The 19,494-nt window shown below is 48.0% G+C and overlaps 1 protein-coding gene across 1 annotated transcript in view; it reads left to right on the plus strand.

Moving 5' to 3' along the window:
* Nucleotides 1-18,761, plus strand: part of LOC142559412 (scoloptoxin SSD20-like) — a 50,122-nt gene extending 31,361 nt beyond the window's left edge. The window contains exon 3 of the mRNA XM_075671010.1: nucleotides 18,606-18,761. Within this exon, the coding sequence (XP_075527125.1) occupies nucleotides 18,606-18,761 (156 nt within the window). The remainder of the gene's footprint in view (nucleotides 1-18,605) is intronic.
* Nucleotides 18,762-19,494: the final 733 nt, after the last annotated feature.

Consider the following 19,494-nt stretch of genomic DNA (forward strand, 5'->3'; position numbering starts at 1 on the left):
AGCCGCCGTGGACGGGACGTTCGCCGCCTGAAACAATCCTATGACCCGCTCGTCTCCACGTCGTAAGTCGCCAGGATGGCTCCGCTTTTGCACCGGGGGTAATTGTAATGAAGAACACGAGCACAAGAACAAAGCCAGCCAGATCGTCTGTTCCATGCCTGCAGTGCAACCAATGGACCAGGGGATCTCCAATGCTTAGTACGAGTGTGAGCCGTTCTGGCAACCAGCTGTTCCTGCTCTGCGTCACCTGCCTTCTCGGTTACGAACAGACGCTAGCATCTGAACTGTTCAGTACACCCCATTACAACGCCAATTTCTCGAGTGGAACTTCGGGGCCAGCTGCAATGTGTGTGATCGGTTGTGTTTTGGTCACGAAGTCGTTATCATCAGTGGTATTCTACATGGTGTTGTGATGCTTCTATAGTTACACAAATAATAGTCACACAGTTTATCACACGCTGTAGTTATAAATAAATAAGGGTTACACTAAAGATATACACATTAAAAGACAAGCATTAAACTAGTTAACACAAGCTTCGCTTCAACTCCTCTTAACAGTACTGGAAGGGTGGTCAATTTCTTGTTTTTGTTTTTTTGATAAGCTGTATTTGCATTTTCTTTATTTTGAAATAAACCGCGCATTTGGTCGCCCGTGTCGTTTTGCGCTGTCAATAGTTTTCAAAATGAATTACCAACGGCTCAACGTGCTTTCCATTTGGTGCACTTTAAGTATTCGTCCGCAAATGACTCATGGAACGTCTCTATTTTTGTCCATATGCACACTTGCTGTCACAGTCTTTTTTTTTGTCAATCAGAACGCAACACATTTGTATTACGCTTGTGCAGTGATTTGCACCAGGGGAATAAATAACTCACTGCAAAGACCACAATGAAGCGACATGGTTTAAAATTGTGTTGTGCGCGATTCCGACTATATGGCCTCTATATCAGAGCAATACAAACTTGCTGCTACATTTCCTCCTTCCAGGGCACGGGAAAAGCACGCGTACAATGTTTCCAAGTGCTTTTACGAAGCTCTAGAGTATAGAGCAAGTCACCACAGCGACGCGGAACCTCTCTACAGAACATTTATATTGCAAGCACGAATGATGGCCTTTGTTTGCATGTAATCAGGCCAGCTTATGCGAACCCTTTCAGTTCATTTCTACATAAATAAATGTGGTGTGTTCAGTCTTATTGATACCATTGTTGTCGGATCTAGGTTAATCTCTTTCGCTTGGCACGGGTAAGGAATTCAGCTCTAATTCATCCACAACTGGTATGCTGCAATTTAATCCGGGGCCCACGCAACAAAACCGATCCATTCAGATTATTTTCATTAAAGAACGAACTTTAAACGCTTCGTCTCCAAATCCTTCTATGGGTGACCGCTTATTTCAGGCCTTTCATGTTCCTGCATTCCCACTGTGACATGAGTATTGTGTTGCTGTTCATATTTGTAATAAAACTAACCAGGACATCACATCTTTTCGAAACACATACGAGAAAAGAAACATAAGTTATAGTCTACAAGTTACTTCCCTCGTTTCCCCTCGCGCCCGAACTAAATACGGCGTCCAACACATTGTTACGGTTCACTGTACGCGTCGATGAAGGAAAAGCTTGCCAAGCGCCTGAGACACGACGTTTTGAATCGTCCCGCTTGTCAAGATGAAAAGAATTGTCCATCGGGTGTGTGCCGACGGGATTATGCGCCAACGCAAATCCTACTCTCCCTTGCCCCTACATTCACCCCCTCTACGCCAGGGAGTAGATTCTCTCCGAATTCCTGTGCGGTCTGACCAGTGTGTTGACCCGACGTCACCTACACTCCCCACCTATACACCATTGCGTTTTCTTCGGGTTCCTCTGTGCGAACTGACCAATGTCTGACAAGGTCCTCTGCGAGGAAGCAACAGAGAATGCGGTTGGCCGATGCTGTAGGGCATAAGAAGGCCAGCGAGACGCCACGGACGCATCTTCTCTGCCCTCGGAGGCAGGAGCACGCACACCGAACGTTCCTGTACTTTCTGTGTCGGAGCGCACCGCTCACCCGTAATGATGTATTAAACTTCTGTTATTGTTTTACATGGTCTCTTCTTCCCTGCCGCACCCTCTCCGAAGGTCAATCTGGTTCGAGGTCTAAGTAGACGCTGTTGAAGGTCGCCGAAACCCCGTCCCCGTAATAACTGGTACCATCTTGTAACAACTGGTGGCAGCCGTAACAACATATATAACCAAATTGCTACAGTATGCAATGTGTATCCTCGAATAATTGATCACGCTGCAACCTGTAAAACTATTTTGCAATTTAAGAAGAAAACAAAGATACTATTTTTGCCTAATTGTGATGCACCAAATACTTCTAATATGTAGTTATTGTAGTGCTAACCTTATTCCTACTATCTTTTGTATCGTGCATTGTTAAGTTACTGATGTATTTTCTTTTTTATAATACCATGTGTCTTGATTGATTTCCAACCATGGCAAAACTAAACTGCAGTTTTTTTTTTTTTTTGTGAATGAACATGTTTGCCCTTCTGGCATTCACATGTAACCCGGGGTGACGCCACGTCAGAGAGTATGTTATTAGCTTCTTCAATTTGCTTCACCCCATAGGTATGTTCTACGTAGACATGTTCATGTTTGAATCAACTTATGTGACTTGATTTGAGCTCGCGATACATAATACCAGCTTCGGTCGTATTGTGTTTCACACAAATAAATTTTCCTAATAGAAAACGCTAGTCGCCATTCACGAATGATCAGCACAAACTGTGTGGAATAAATTAGTAGCTCTCAATAAACGCACGGAACCTAAAATCGCTTCTAAAGTGCAAAGGGAAAAGCTGGAAGAGCAAGATTATGAGTGCGAACATAATACGCCTAGGTCAAGCATCTTCATTTCACCTGTTTTAGCGAAGGCACAAGTCGTGGGTAAATTCTCGCGGCACTCGCGTTGGAGCGTTCCAGTGCAGCATCTAGGATCCCCCAAACGTTTGCTACGAGCAAAGGCCGCCGATAGCGCTCGCAGCAACAGAAAAATTATTGGCTTGAGAGTTGAATGGGAGCTGACGGGCAGGGTTTAGGCTGCTCTTCAATGTGTCATAGTCGCTACAAAGTGCATAGCCATTACCAATAAAACGAAAGAGAAAATTATGCAGATCCCGCTCATGGGGGGGGGGGGGGGGCGGACAGTCAGTGCTACGCAAATTACTACATTTACAATAATTACTTCTATATATGTTGGCGTATGTAACTTTAAGTAACCATAATGGAGAAACATGGCACGCAAGGTCACTGGCTTCCTTTCATCAAAATGTCTATGGACTTGGTTGGATGCCAAGAGCAGATTCACACACATAAGGGCGCTATGTTACCCTCGACCCCAGACGGAGGTTGCATGCTTGTCCAGCAGGCGATATAACGGCTCGGCAATTGTTGCCTTGCGGGGTAGGAATGCGTGGTAGAAGTTGACGAACCACAGAAAATCCTCCAGTTCGGCTTTGTTCGTGGGGTCAGGCGCGTTTATGACTGCGTGTGTCTTGCTAGACATTGCATGGAATCCTCCGGCATCCATAAGGAATATAGAAATTCCACGCGATCCGCACCAAAATTGCACTTGTCCTTGTTAACCCTCAGCTCGACGTCTTGAAATCTACTGAGGACATCGCGGAGCCGGCGAGAAAGAGCTTGGTGCGAGGCATAAGCAATGATCTCATAGAAATGCGGAACCACGCCTGGTCTGCCGCGCAACAGGGTTTTCCTCAGATTTTGAAAAATGCCGGGCGCGACACTGACTCCAAACCAAACTCTTCGGACGCGGAATGCCGTCGGGTATACCACTAGTTTGTGCGTCTGCAGCTTCATCGGTCATGGTAGCTGCTGGTAGGCGTGGACAAATCTAGTTTTGCGAATACTTTCCAACCCGATAGGGATGCAAAAAGATTGCTGATCTACCGGCACAGGATACGTGCAGGGCTACAGGACCTTGTTAATAGTGCACTAGTAGTCAGCACAAATGCGGATATCTCTGTTTGCTTTCAAAGGAATTACAACACGTATTTCGCATTGGGCGTGGTCTACGGCCTCAAGAATTTCCTGTGGTATCAGCTTATCTAGTTCGGCGTCGATATTTGGGCGGGACGCAAATAGTCCTTTCTGAGCCTTCAGGTGGACTGGTGCAGCGTCCGGGTCGAGAGCGGACTGCCCCGGTGCTCCACGGTAACAACTCAGCGCACTGTCGAATACAGAAACGAAATCTTTGACCATGCTTCACACGTAGCTGGCGGCTGGCTGACATGTTGCTACCAGGTGCTAATGCCAGGAACCAATGCCTATTGCCAGGAACCAATCCAGACGGAACAGGCTCGGGCGCTCGCCTTTGAAGAGCACCAGCCTCAGTAGCCGATTGAAGTTTTTGAATGTCACTCTGAATATGCTAATTGCGTGCACGGCAGCGCGGTTGTGTTGGTAATCTCTCATTACAATATCGAGCGGTTGCAGCTGTAGAAGTCGTCCGTTCGGAAAAATCTTCCTAGCTGTGCCATCGGAAATGAGCGAGAACGTCGATCCCGCATCCACTTCCGTTTGGCACGCTGCGCCCTCGATGCTGCCGTGGACATGAACCTTCTTCTTTGACGGTTCCGCCAGTACATGAATGGAGGCTGGCACACCGTCGTCGCAGTACGAGCTATTTTCGTGAGAGGCGCCATTGAATTGATTCTTGCTTCCGTTTTCCCAGTATACTCGGGGGTCGGACCACGCTCGGGAACGACGTACCCTGGCAATGTGCCCAGTGTTTCCTCGATTTTGGCACTGTGCGTCCCTGAGATGACAGAGACGACGCTGACGCGACCCGCCAAACCTAGCGCAGGATCCACCCTGCAGTCTCTCTTGGTCTTTCCGCGTACCAGAAATACCTCGTAAACGTAGAACATCCTCCTCCGTGACGTCCTGCTCTTCGGAATTGCCGCCGTCGTTGCTTGGTGCAGTGGCTCTATTCGCGTTGCGGCTGTGCCAGAGCGGGGCAGAATATCAGCCTCCCAGTCCACAACTTCAGCTGCGACGGCCTCATCCATGGCGCTGATGAGGGGCACCTCATTTTTCGCTAACAGTCGCTTGTTCACCTTTTCGTTGTAAAGGCTGAACACGACACGATCCCGAAACGCTGTGTCGAGGGCTGTGAACTTGCAGTGCAGCGTTGAGTTCCCGACGGCAGCAAGGCGACCGGCAGCCGACTCCCCCAGCGCCTGGTTTCGGCGATGTAAATCGTAACGCCAGTTCGGGTGGTTTCGGAGCAAGAGATTCTTGCAGGGCAGACAATATCGTTGAGAGCGTAGTGTTCTTCAACTGTGCCGGTGCCTCAAGGACCTTGGCTAATTGGAATGTCGCGGAACCACAGCGGCTCAGGAGCGTGAACATCTGCTTGTCGGAGTTCTTTATGTGGTGGCTTGGTTTTTGGTTGCTGTCGCTTATGTGGTGGCTATGTGGTTGTTGAGATGTACTAAGATCTTGTGCATGTTAAAGAACCCCAGCTAGTCCAAGCTGCCAGAGTCCTTCACTCCGCATACCTCATAATCAGATCATGGTTTTGGCACGTAAAAACCCACAATTTATTCTTTAATACTTTTTTTTGAATCGCTGAGTGTAAACTTCCCAGTCGTCCGGCCGAGATAAATGGAATGGCTCGATATAGCCTTCCATGGCGACGCCCATCAAATTTTCCGGTGGCGTGTCTTGTCCTATTCTTTCACTTGGGCTCGATGGTGAATCTACGACGATGAACCGGATGAACTCCCAGTGATAGCATTCTGTTAACTAGGCACCCATCCCATCCTCATCGCCAGTATTTTATCGCGGAAGCAACGAAGCATTGACACGCAGTTCGACTCAACCGAAAAAGGCGCAGCCGCTTACTGCGTGTCGTGTACTGCGCGGACGGTGACGCGCGCAGGCGCGCAACGTGACGAGCAAGAAGACCAACGGGCTCCGAAACAGAGAATGCTTTGTTCAGAACAGCGCGTGCTTCTTATACGCGCTGGTGGTTACTTATCCTCTTCTGATAACAAAACTGAACGACGCCTGTCGGCGCTATCACATTCCTTCTCCCACAAGTTAAGTTCCTTTGTGAAAGTCCTCCGACTCGTAACCAACAGGTTGGTGCCGCTGTCGTGAACTTCTACGCGGTACGGCAGGGGGCTCTGGTGACGTGGGCTGGAAGGGTGCTTGGCATAGGGGCCGTGCTGGTGTGGGGTTCGTGGGCAGAACGGTTGCCTCATCCTCAGGATTTATTTGAAAATGCTCTCGTTGACCCATTGGCTGACGGTCTCCCTCCATGGGCTGGTCTCGCTCGGGCACACCCGTCGTGCTCCCGGGCATACCCGCCGGGACTGTCTGGAACATGACTGGCATGGGGTAGACGTATCTCCGTGCTGGTAATAAGTGGCTAGACGCAGATGATCAACGTGAACGAAATGCACTTTGCTCATCGTGTCCACCAAGTACGTCACAGGGCTAATGACCTTCACTATTCGGCCTTCAGTTCACGCTGTTTTCTCCCCTCTGACAATTTTAACGTAGACGCGGTCCCCTTCCATGAAGAAGCGCCATGGAGAGTGACCTCGATCGCGTTGAGCCTTGGGTATTTGTTGCCCCTTTAGCATGTCTTCTTGAAACGATGGCTTTAGCAGCGACAGCTTTGTACGCGGCGCCCCTCTTAGAAACAGTTTGGCTGGTGAGAGGCCCGTTACTGCGCATGTAGTTGTCCGGTACGCAAGCAAAAAATGGTCTAGGTGTTCTCCTAGCGTCCTGTGGCTGCCGGAAGCGCTATCATGGAGTAGTTGCTTACGCAAGGTTTTCTTTACTGTTTGCACACACCTCTCAGCTGCTCCATTAGACTGCGGGTGATAAGGTGGGCTGTACGTGTGACGCACTGCCCATGACTCGAGAAAATAATTTAACTCTCTCGCCGTGAACTGGGGGCCATTATCTGACACTAGCTGTTCCGGCAACCCGTATGCAGCAAAGAGGGTACGAAGCCATTCAATGGTGTTCAAGGTCGTTGTCGATTTCATGTTCACGACATCAATCCACTTCGAATAAGAGTCGACACACAGCAAGAATGAAGAGCCTTCGCCCTCGAAAAATCAACGTGTACTCTTTGCCAGCAGCGCGCGGGAAATGGCCAGGATTCCAAAGGGGCGCGGGGAGCGCTACTCTGCGTTGCTTGGCAGATTTTGCAACTTTTCACAACGGTTTCGATGGCTGCGTCAAGCCCAGGCCACCACACTAGGCCGCGAGCTAACATCTTCATTCGGGCTGCTCCAGGGTGCTCAGCATGCAGTAATGTCAACACATGTTCTTGCAGTTTGGGCAGATTAACAACGACCCTGCTACCCCATGTCACGCATCCTTCCTCTAGCGATAGTTCCATTGGTTTGGTGTGGTATGGCCGTAGCTCGGCTTCTACTTGCAGTGGCCATCCACTAAGCGTAAGTTCAGCAACCTTGCACAGCACTTTGTCCTGTCTGGTAGTCTTGGCGACATCTCTGGCCAACTGCGGCGTCGTTTCAAAAACTGCCAAACAGTCGGCCTCTTCATCCATTGCTTGACTTGGAAGTGACAATCTCGCTAACGCATCGAGCACTTCCATTTTGGACCCTTTCCGATGCCTAAGTTCGTAACGATATCCCGCCAAGATAAGCGCCCATCGTTGCATGCGTGCCGCGGCCAAAGTTGGTATCGGCTTGCAGTCACCTAGAATGCCGAGTAACGGCTGGTGGTCCGCGAAAAGCGTAAAACGACGGCCGTACAGATGTCGATGAAACTTCTTCAACCCATATATTATGGTCAATGCTTCTCTTTCAAAATGCGAGTACGCGCGGTCCGCTGCCGATAATGTTCGAGAGGCAAACGCAATGGGCCGTTCTTCCCCGTTTGGTTGCACATGCGAAATCACTGCGCCCAGTCCGTACTGGAATGCATCGCAACTGAGTACAAGCGGTCGCTTTGGGTTGTAGTAGCCGAGTACTGGGGGCTCGACGTGAGCAGCTTCTTTGTTTGCTGGAAAGCAGCAGCGCATTCTTTGGACCAGTGCCACCGCAGGTCTTTCTTTAAAAGAGCGTACAGCGGTGCTGCCACGGTCGTCAAGTTCGTCAGGAACTTGAAATAAAAGGGCGCCATGCCGAAGAATGATTTCAATTCCGTTGCATTTGAGGGCTCTGGCGCAGCCGTAATTGCTTTAACTTTTGATCCCAAAGGCTGGATTCCGGCTGGAGATATCCGGTGGCCCAGGTACCAAACTTCCCTTTGAAAAAACTTGCATTTTTCCTCTTGAAGAGTTACATTGTAGGCCTGAAACCACTGGAGTTCTTCTTCTAGCCGCTCTCGACAATCCGACGTGGTGGTACCCCCTATGATTACATCATCAATGTAGCATCCTACGTCAGGAATACCACTGAGAATTCTGTCCATAAGTGACTGGAATACTACCGGAGCGCTTGCAATGCCAAAGGGCAAACGCTGGTATTAGAAGAGCCCTTTAGGCGTGTTTATCGTCAAGAGCGACTTGGAGTCTTCGAATAGCTCCACTTGCTGGTACGCAGAGGCTAGATCCAAAATGCGAAAAAACACTCAAGCCCTCTAAGGCTGCGAACAAGTCTTCTGGTAGCGGAAGCGGGTAATGCTCTGTTTTATGCACTGGGTTCACAGTGAGCTTTTAGTCACCACACAACAGGATGTCTGCCCCTCCGCATTTTGGCACAGCGACCAAGGGTGTTGCCCAATCGCTCCGTGTTACTCGCTTCACGACGCCCGCTTCTTCCCAAGTATCCAGCTTATTTCCCACTGGTTCAACAAGAACGAAAGGTACCTTACGTGCTCTGCAGAACACGGGTCTGCTGTCAGGTTTTATTAGTTTTGCGCTTTGAACCCGGAAATTGGTCCTAACTGCTTCGAAAAAACAAGCGCAAATTTCTGTTTCAGCTCAGTTACAATGTATACTGTCCCTATGGCAGCCACGTCGTTCCAATTTACCCTTAGTCGACTCAGCCAGTTTCTTCCCAGTAGGCACGACCACTGCTTTCCTGCAGCATCGACTATTATCTGGGGAAGGACGCAAGTCTGCTTGTTGTATTTTACTTGCACGTCGACCGAACCAAGAACTGGGACAAGCTCGCCCGTGTACGTTCTTAACAGATCAGCCACCGCCTGCAGGAGCATGTGCACCCAGTTCTGCTGATAGATTGCCTTTTGCATCACTGTCACTGAGGTGCCCTTGTCTATTTGCATGGTCACGTTGTGGCCCTCTACATCTACGGTAACATAATACGCGGACTTGCTGCTGGTGATACTACAAATCTGCAGATCATTATCCCATTCTTCCGTGGAGTCGTCCACCCAATTTAGTTCTTTGAGTGGTTCGGTTCCCCGCCTGCACATCGTCCTGAGATGACCTTGCGTGCCACAGTTGTGGCACTTGTACCTGCGGTATCGACATGTTCTTTCCGAGTAGTTTTTTCCACATCGGAAACATTCTATCGGTTCTGTCCTGACCCCTCGCCTGCGGTTCTCTCTCACGGGGCGTTGTTAGCCTGAGAGCTTGCCTATTTGCCTGCTTTCACCTGTCAGGTGCGTCTGACGAGCTGCTTCGTCAGACTTAATTTGTTGCGACTGCTTCGATACCATTTCGCGGTTCAGAGCAATTTTGCAAGTCCCTTCAAGGGCAGAACCCTGGCGTTAGCCGCAAACAGCTCCCGCTGGGTGCCCGCGCATCGCAGTCCCGGTACGAGCCTGTCCCTCAAGGCTTGGTCAAGAAAGTCACCGAATGCGCAACTTCTAGCTAAATTCTGCAGCTGGAGTATGAAGTCTGCCACGTTTTCTTGTTCAAACTGCACGCGGTAGTTGAATCCGCACCTTTCCGCCACAATGGCTTTTCGGGGGCTGTAATGGTTCTTAAAACCGCTTAAGCCTTATCGTACGTTTTACTGGACGGTGCATGGGGTACGAGCAGGTTTTTCAGTATTTCGTATGATTTCTCTCCTACGACCGTCAAGAATACGGCTAATATCTTGCTGTCGGCTACTTCATTTGCCTCCACATACAACTCGAACCGTTCCACGTACGAGTCCAAACATTCAGCCTTCTCGTCGAAGCAATCGATTCTTCCCGCCTTTGACATGTTGCCGTTTCCTCGAGGTTCCGCCACCCTCGCCTGGTTGCCTGCCCCGCTTGTTGTCAGCATCCGCCGCGGTTCCCGAAAGCCACTCGCGTCGATCTCATCCTCATCGCCATGTGTCGTGTACTGCGTGGACGGTGACGCGCAGGCGCGCCGCGTGACGAGCAAGAAGACCAACGGGCTCTGGAACAGAGAATGCTTTATTCGGAACAGCACGTGCTTCTTATACGCGCTGACGGTTGCTTATTCCCTTTTGATAACAATAACTGAACGACGCCTGTCGGCTCTATCACACAGCGGCCTCTCTTTATTCAATTCTGTGATGTCGTCATCAAAACCAAGCAATGTTGCAAACATAATAAAACTAGTCCCGGCATGGAAGTGGCTGTCCCATGCAAGCATAACAAACGCAAAATTTCACTGTCAACAATTTTACTTGAAAGCGAGGCTTCTGTTAATGCTACCACATTAGAGGCACATTCATGAACGATGGAAGACAAATCATCTTGCTTGTTAACAACACTCCTTATGTTAGTTAAAACAAAAGATAGATTACCTACAGTAGGAGCCCCCTTCTTAAACTTATGCGATCTTTTTGGTGGTTTGTCATGCTGTGACGGATTAACATTCAACGAAACAGCGGATGGATCTACAATCTGGGGGAAGTTCGTACATATTATTGCTTTGCGGAGTCTACATAAGCGCTTTTTTTAATTTATGAACCGTCTATTATGTCGCAAAAAACAATGCTGCCCGCTTGATTTGCCATGTTCGATAAATTTATTTAGAGAATTACGGGTTGCCCAACCGAAGCCTTCACAAATGCTTGCACCTGATCTTTTAAGTTAGCCCTTCTTGGGAAATATGGCGTCTTTCGTTTTGAAACGCGAAAATTTGACAATTATGGGCCGACATTTGTCAGTCACGTATGCTCCTAACCTCGGGGCTCAAGATATGCCATCAAGTGAGATAAAAATACCTGAACTATTGCACACAAGAGTCTAAACATTTTCTTCCGATTCAACCTAGGATTCGTTGGACGGTCGGGGAAGCTGTAGAATATTGGGTTCTATCTGCGAACGCAATCTTCAACATCGTCTAGCCTACTGCGAAGCGCTGCACTTTCTTCGCTAACTGTCTGCAGCCACTCGCTGTAGTCATTTAGTTTGGCTCTCGTCCGCATTATTTACGTGATCATCTAGGGCAGCACGCCTAGTGTTAATGTCGGCTACCGTTTGTTCCAGCGCGGTGTGACTTCTTTTCCCGTCCTAAAGCATTGCTCTGAGCCACTCATGACACGAGTGCACATGTGAAACAAACAATAGGTGTAACAGCATCAGCTAACTCCGGTGGCAAATTGGATCAGCTCCAGTGTTTTTTTCAACGTCAATACACATTATTAGTAGATTGGCTGTCTTGAAGCAATCACAAATAATTGGGTAAAAAACACTAGGGCATGATAGGAGCAGCAGAAGTGCATTATTTTACTTTTTACAATGCGAAGGAGCTTCACCAAACTGCACAAAGAAAAGGAAGGGATTTACGGCTGGTGGCACCCCTGCTGCTCCAATTGAAGGCTCACTGCTGAACCTCCAGTGGAACGTTCCGCAAGCCACTCGCCTTTTAGAGAGCCAGGTAATGGCACGGACGATAGTGAAGCGTCGATCAGACAAGGCAGAACTCGGGCGCAGAAGACGTTCGCCGGTGACGCGCATGGAGAAGTAGACAGGAAAACTGGACACTGTGCAGGTGGCAACGCACCAGATATGGAGCAAAGCTTCTCCATCAGCTTACACTGGTATGGCTGGTGTCTCCCCAGCTGCTGTAAGCTGCTCTGACGACGTGGTTGCGCAGTGCCGAACTGATAGCGCCACGGACAGTCACTCTATCCCCATAGGCCACTTTGACAGGCAGCTGTTAATTTCCGATGTAAGTGCACCTAGTAGAGGAACGGATTTAAGGCCGGCTGCATCCCTGCTACCCCACAAGTCTCTCGGAAAGGGATCGCTCTCCCACGGGCCATCGATAACAAAATAAAAGCTTATGTCCTTCAAGCAGGCGAGTTCCTCCTTCAGACGTACTTGGAAAAGGTTTCTCTCTTACGTGCGTATCAGATACATGCATCGCCGCTGCCGCTGACTCGAGCATCGACCACAGCTTGTTTCAGAGAAAAACGATGATAGCGAGCTTAACCTGAAGTCTAAATTGTATCTTTAATGACAGGCGAGCATCAGTGTTCGACCTAAAGCCCGAACGGGCGCTGCGCGAAACGAGAAAAGTTGAACTTAGAACCAGCGTAATACTCTGACTGCCCGCGGCTGCCGATGCACATCGCGGCGAGCCCGTACTCGAGCCTCTCTGGCTACATACCGCAGATATGTGTCACTCTCCTAGAAATTCAAATTAGGGCGACCGGGAGGTTCAGCTAGATAGAAGGTATGCAGTGGTGGTCGTCGGCGCTTTGTTTCTGAAGAGAAACCAAAAGAGATTTACTAATACCATCGACACGTAGCCGACCGTTGGGAGCGCATCACCGCAGCAAGCGACATAAACGTCGTCACCGAAAATTTGCTGGAAAATTTGCACAATAATCGCCTGTGAAATCAAGTGATGCTCAAATTGTATCATTCGCGACATGCCATGAGTATTGTCGAACATGTAGCATAAACAAGAGCTGCGATACTACGAACGGTAAACCACGGGCACAACTTCGCAACCGCCGGTACACAAAACGTGAACCCGGTCGCATGAAGCGGCGTAGCTGTCGGTCGGTCGAACTGCCTAATGTCCTACCTAGGTTAAAAAAGAAAAAAGAACGCGATGACTTTGCATAACCAAATTTCGTGACTTCCTTTTCTACTATTCGTCTCCAATTCTTCCATACGCCTCTTACTATTCCCTATTGCGGACACGTTTACCTTCCTCCTGCTCTCGATGAGCCCAAGGGCTTCAAGGAGGCCAGTGGTGCCTAATTTTACCGCTGGGCAGATATCTTCACATTCTAATAAAACATGCTCCATCGTTACCGTAGCTTCACCTCAGCAAGCACATGCTTCTTCTTCCTTCTTATATCTCGCTTTATAGGTGCACGTTCTAAGGCATCCTGATCTCACTTCGAAAATTATTCAGCTTCCGTTTGAGTTACCATAAATTGTTTCTTTCCTGATTGCGTTTTTTCCTCTTAGATAGTTACTCATGAGAGGTTTCTTTTCAATTGCTGGCACCCATGATATTATTTCATGCTCTCTGACTTTCAAACTTAAATTCTCGCCTTCCTGTCCAAAGATATCAGCCAGACGTTGCAAATTCCTTTGCTTGTTAGCTAGGAACACAATGTCGTCCGAAAAAAACTAAACCTCGAACTGCTGCTCTGCTACTGTATCTGCCAGTTTGTATGAGTGATTCCAAGCCGATATTACTTCCTTCTAGTGCCTTCTACATCCTCACCATGTACATCATAAACAGCAGTGGGGATAAAGGGCACCCCTCCCTCAGTCCCCTCTTGATATCAACTTTCTCCTCGCTCCTCATCCCTTCCCATTCAACGCAAACGGTATTTTCTAGGCAAACCTCTGAAAACATGCAAACAACCGTCGCCTAAGCCTTACCCTTCTAGAATATCCCACAATATGTTGCGGTCTACGTTGCCATAGGCTCCTGTAATGTCTAAAAAGGCCACATGTACCAGTCTGCTTTCTACTTTTGATATTTCAATACACTGAGTAAGAACAAATAAGTTATCATCCAAACGTCTACTTATTCTTAAGACGTTCTGAAGTTCTCCCAAAATGCCATTATTATCTGCCCATGCTTGCAGCTTTCATTTGATTGCCTGCATTGCTATCCTGTATATTACCCATGGAATCGTCAACGATCTATACCAGTGAATTCTATCTTTTTCCCCCTTACCTTTATAAATTAGATGAATTCTACTTTGTCGCCAGCTGCCTGGTATTCTATCTTTTAGAGATTTTTCCACAGCTTTCACCAGAGCTTCTTCACTTTTTGGTACTACTTCATTAATCAGCCTAACAGGAACCTCGTCTAGCCCTGTGGCTGTGCGCTTAGGATGTTTTTCTTCGGCTTTCTTCCAGCGGAAATTTCTCAGCACCAGCCCCTTTTCCACCTGGGTCTCTTTGATGCTCTTTTTTTTCTTCGAATACAACCTCGTAATTGCCTTGGAAAGATTCGGTTGTTATTTTTTGGATGTAATTTATTGCCGCTTCCCCTTCCAGTTTGTTTCCATCTTCGTCGAGGATATGTTGTTGCATTGTTGTTGACTTCCTGCCTAATAATTTTATGTGGTTCGAAAATATTCTAGGTGCGGCCTTCTTTTTCACCCGTATTTCTGACGAGGAACGTTCACTTTCACCTTTTATCTTTGCTTGTAGCAGCATTTGAACCATAGACTTTTTCTCCCGGTATATTTCCCTTTTACTGGCTAGTTCATGCTGCGGCAACTGCGCCTTCTTTGCCTGCCTGTGCTCTCGGGATGCTTTCTGTCTTTCGCCGGTCGCTTCTCGTATCTCCCTGTTCCACCAGCTTTTCGGTTTCTTCTTTTCCTTTCCAACGAACATGTTGTTTCTCTTTCCGTATTTCTGTAGTTATTTCACTTAGAAGCTCAATATACTCCCACTCTTTACATGGCCATTCGCCAAGTTGTTCCTCGACTCTAGTGACTACATTTGTTATTTGTTCAGCGTTCAAATTCGGACTAGCAATTTTGCATTCCTTGCTCTCTTTCCCAACTACATATTCCATTTTCAAAGTGATGCGTTTATGGTCACTCATTTTGCTAATATACCGTTCCTCATCAAGGGCAATTTCTCTCAGTTTAACATGAATTCCTTCTGTCATCAGACAGTAATCAATGGTCCATTGAGGTTTCCCACTTCCCACGTGATCTTCCCTTCGCACTTAGGCCATGTGTTCAAGATAACGAGGTTATCTTGGTCATAAAGATCTAGCATTGGCTTCCCGTTGTTGTCAATATATCCACCTAAATCCCGTATGTAGGCAATCATGTCACCTAATAGGATAATTTCAGCACTATTCCCGAAACCCTTAATATCAGCATTTATGCATTCCACTAACTCTCGATTCTTCTGTTTGCAATTATTCCGGACCACAAGTACGTTACGCCCAGCCATTTATTCCCAATCATTGTACGTGATAACGAAAGATGATCCCGATTTGAATTTACTCCTTTCCATTTGGCTCCCTGATTGACGAGCATTCCGACTCCCCCCCCCCCCCTCTTTTTTTCCAACTTAGTTTTGTGGCACTCTTTCCAAACATAATTCTCAAACACTGGCGCCTGTTCCGGGTCTCTGAGGTCAGTTTCTGTAACCGTATAGACCCCTATTTGTTCTCTATTTAACTGCTTCTCAATTTCTGCGCACTTTTTCTTTCTTCTGCCGCCCTGTATGTTCTATTACATGGTGAGCTCTCTTTCTTGTTTTCCTCCTTTTTCTGTTATTGACGGCGATGCTATTCTGAGGTTCCCCTAGGCCACCTTCTTCATTACTACCTACTCTGGCATCCTGAGCGCCCGTGGGCCCCTTAAGAAGCAAAATGCGACCAGCCAATCGCCAGCCCACTTCTCGTCCAAGCCTGTAATTGAAGTGTATCCCATCTCTTTCAAAACGACAACACCTTCCCACTTCTCCGTTTCCTTCGACAGCCTCGAAACCTTTCTCTCGGCTCATTTTCTATATCGCCTCATTAGTTGCCACTACGGCTCTTTGTACGCGACTGTCACGTACAGGCACCTCCGGCACCGTGCACACCACGATCTGCACTTCAGGGGACAGCTCGCGCAAGTCGTCTACCTCCTTCGCCAAGCGCTGGGCTAGCCCTGTCGCTTTCCTGTTTAGGGCGTCATTTGGTCCACCTTCTACTATGACAAGGTTGCATAGTAGGTAGGTTGGGCATTTCCCGCGAGGTTTGCTTTTGCTCGCCTCATGACAAAACTCAGTGTCCGCCCTTGAAATGTCCCTACCAGCACTGCTTTATGGCCTTTAACCTTCTCCACATTTGTGTGAGAGCACCTTCCCAGGTTTGAGTCACCGGCAATAATCACCATTTCACGCTCTTCTACCCCTCCCTGCTTCCCTTTGCCATTTTCCGCGTACATCGAACTTGACCAGGGGCAATGTCCCCCGTGCTCCTGCTTTTTTTTGTGCGGCGGCCTCAAGGCAGGTGCCGCTCTTTCCAGCTACCCCCTCCCCACGTTCCACGCATCACACGTGCCTTGCTGACATTCTCTCTCCTGTCACGTCGGGTGACAGCGTTCCATTGTCACGACCATTCTCGTTCACAATGTCGGCCCTGTTCAGCTATTCCTCGGCTGCTTGATGTCTGTTTTCCCATACCTTCCGTGCATCACGCTCCAGATTTAGCTCATTTTTGAGCATTTCTACCTGTTCGACAAGCTCATCCGGGAAAGCCTCCATTTTCTTCAGCCTAGCATCGACATCACAGTGTGTGCCGATTGACTCGATTCCATCTCCATTCTCATCCGTCCACTCGTCTGCCTTGAGGGACCCCCCGCGTACTGCACGCTTTCCCGGCTTTCTTGCCATGTATTGTACGGCTTTTTCTAATAAACCAATGCGCACATAATCTAAATCCATAGAATGCCGCAAAGTATTTGTCACCAATGTTTTAAAAGAAATCAGTGGCGCATAGACTTAAGGTATGACACGTTTTCGCACGTGTTCAACCACGCGGCCACGCTCTCACTTTCCTACCAAAGCAATGTTGCCGGTAGCAAGGCACACAGAAGGAAAACCAGTAATAGCTATTAGTCCTGCCACTTCGAAGCTACTATTTAAAGGCTGCAAAACTTGACGTCCCACTTGGTTGAACGTGTTACTAAAGCACGTGGCACGAAAGGACGCTGCGGCTATCCTGCAAAAGGAAATGTACACGAAACACGCCCGCGCACATGAAAAAAGAGTGAGAAGAAAAACTACCCAAGTATTATTTAGAGGCCGATCGGGAAATCAAAAACAGAAGCAAGCTCAAAGCATACATAAAAAAACATGATTTCGTCGCCGCCAAGGAGCCCTGTAAAAACACGTCCATTCGCCACAATATCTCACGCAACTGCGCTTTTTGAAGGTGTTTAGCGACATCTATCGGCTGTAGCAACTACAACGGTTATTGAGTTTAAGCCTCTCGAGGAGTGTAGCATGCCTATTTAATATGTAAGTTGTGTCAAACAGTATATCGCTGCATCGATAATTTCGGGGGGCTGTCAGAACAGCTCCTAACCTTCCACGTGGTTACGGCCCTGGACGTAGGGCGATTTGCCGCCTAGCTCTCTTTGTGCCAAAAAAGGACAAAATATGTAATATGTTCGAACGAAACAGCGTGAAACACGGCCGCGTCGAATAGCAACCAGACCCTTAGAACGCGAGTCTAGTCGGCGTGACGCGTGCTTTGCGCTGTTTTGTTCAAATATGTTGCCTTCCAACTAGCTCGGATTCAGACTTTAATGCTGTATAATGCGTTTATACTATTACACGAGGTGTTCTTTTTTATTAAGCATATTGCTCAAAAACTCTGTGTGGCACATAGCGCAATTGTGGTCTCTGAGCTATATTACTCGCGCGAGAAATCAAAATCCGTAATCTTGAGACTTCCCAACGTGCGTGACGAAATACATGGGCGTCCCATTTAGCTTTGTTCTTCAATGCAGAAAACTGTGGTTTGTTAAGAAAGTAAGTGGAACAATGATGCATTTTTCGCGCAAGTATCACTGCACATATATCGAAGCTGGTGTCTTCCGGCTACAATTCGTAAATTGAAATATGGGCCATAAATCACTGAATTAAAATTTATTTAGTAATTTTTTGTTAATGAGTCGATGACGCATTACGTTTTCTCGTGCAAGTAATGTGTGCCTACTTGAGTAATACAGCTCAATGACCAGGATTCCTGTCCAGAAGCGCAACGGCGCTCGACGGACTCTGCCCGAGGTGTCGTCTTTCAAAGGCAAAAACGGACCGCCACTTCACACGGGGCGTAAGACGAAGGAGTGGACAGGGCGAGTGGTATGCGGTCTACTCCTTCGTCTTTTAACGCGGTTCTTTTAACGCGAAGTCGCGGTTCTATTCCTCTCTATGCATGTCGGACCAACTGGCCCAAAGTTCCCCCTCTTGTCGTCCTTGCCTAAGTCCTTGTCCGTTTATAGCTGTTATTTTTCAATGGCTAGAACTATGCTACTTGCCATAAACGATATTTAAAAATACATTACTGTCTAAAAACGACACCCAGTGATGCGCTTGACGGGCGGCCGCCGCTGTCCTCGCCCTCCCAAAAACTAATCCCTGCTACGCCGTGCACGCTCAAACGCCACGCGTGTGTGCAGGCAGGGATGAGCTAGTGACGGCGACGACGCTTCGCGTTCCTCCTTGCGCAGGTGGTGATGCGGTCGCTGTGGATGAACCACACTGTCAAGGAGGCCATCGACGCCCCTCGAATTCACCACCAACTACCCGCTCCAGAAGTTCTTGCAGAGGAGCAGATCGACCAGGTGACAGCTCCATTAACGCTCTCGCGAATTCGCGCCGGCTGAAAGCGGCCAACTTATTGAGCGCTAGTTGGTTCTCATTCATAGTGAGCGAATAATAGCGCGAATTGACGGGACGAGATGGCGACACACACAGCGCATATGTTTTTCACCTCCACGTCCATTCGCATCGTTATTCGTTAACTGCAAAATTATTCAGCGATTTCCACAACGCTAGCGCTAGACACACCCAGGGCAAAACGATAGGCGACAATTGAGGCACTCACTAGCAACTAATTTACTGCAAAGGAGAACAAAATATATGCACAATATACACACAAGCAAAATTCCAGTCACCGCAAGCGAACTTGTGCAGAGTGTAAGCCTTTGCGAATGCATGAAGTCGCCCGCCAATTCACCCTACTTTAGTTATTCAAAGTGCACGGCCAGCGGATACGAACCACAGAAATAAAGACCTCGAGCAATATAATAAGTAACTAAAGATATATTGAACTTGAAAAAAAGTTAAAGTAAATTTTGTGAATCCAATAGCAGGCTTTCGGTTCACTCTTTTCTAGGTTACGTTACTGTCCGCCATTGGTAGTGTGTGCGGCTGTGTGTGTTTTCCTTGAACGAAAGATGTGCTGATGCACTGGCACAGTCACTGTCTGCATCGTGTTAAATTGCGTTTATTTCCACAAACAAACAATTTATGGAGGCTTTAAGGGAAAATTTGCACACAGCTACTTGACGGGTCTTGTATTGAGACAGCTTCCACAACTTCACGGCACACCCCTTC

Source organism: Dermacentor variabilis, chromosome 10, assembly GCF_050947875.1.
Source record: "Dermacentor variabilis isolate Ectoservices chromosome 10, ASM5094787v1, whole genome shotgun sequence".
In the NCBI taxonomy this organism is placed as follows: domain Eukaryota; kingdom Metazoa; phylum Arthropoda; class Arachnida; order Ixodida; family Ixodidae; genus Dermacentor; species Dermacentor variabilis.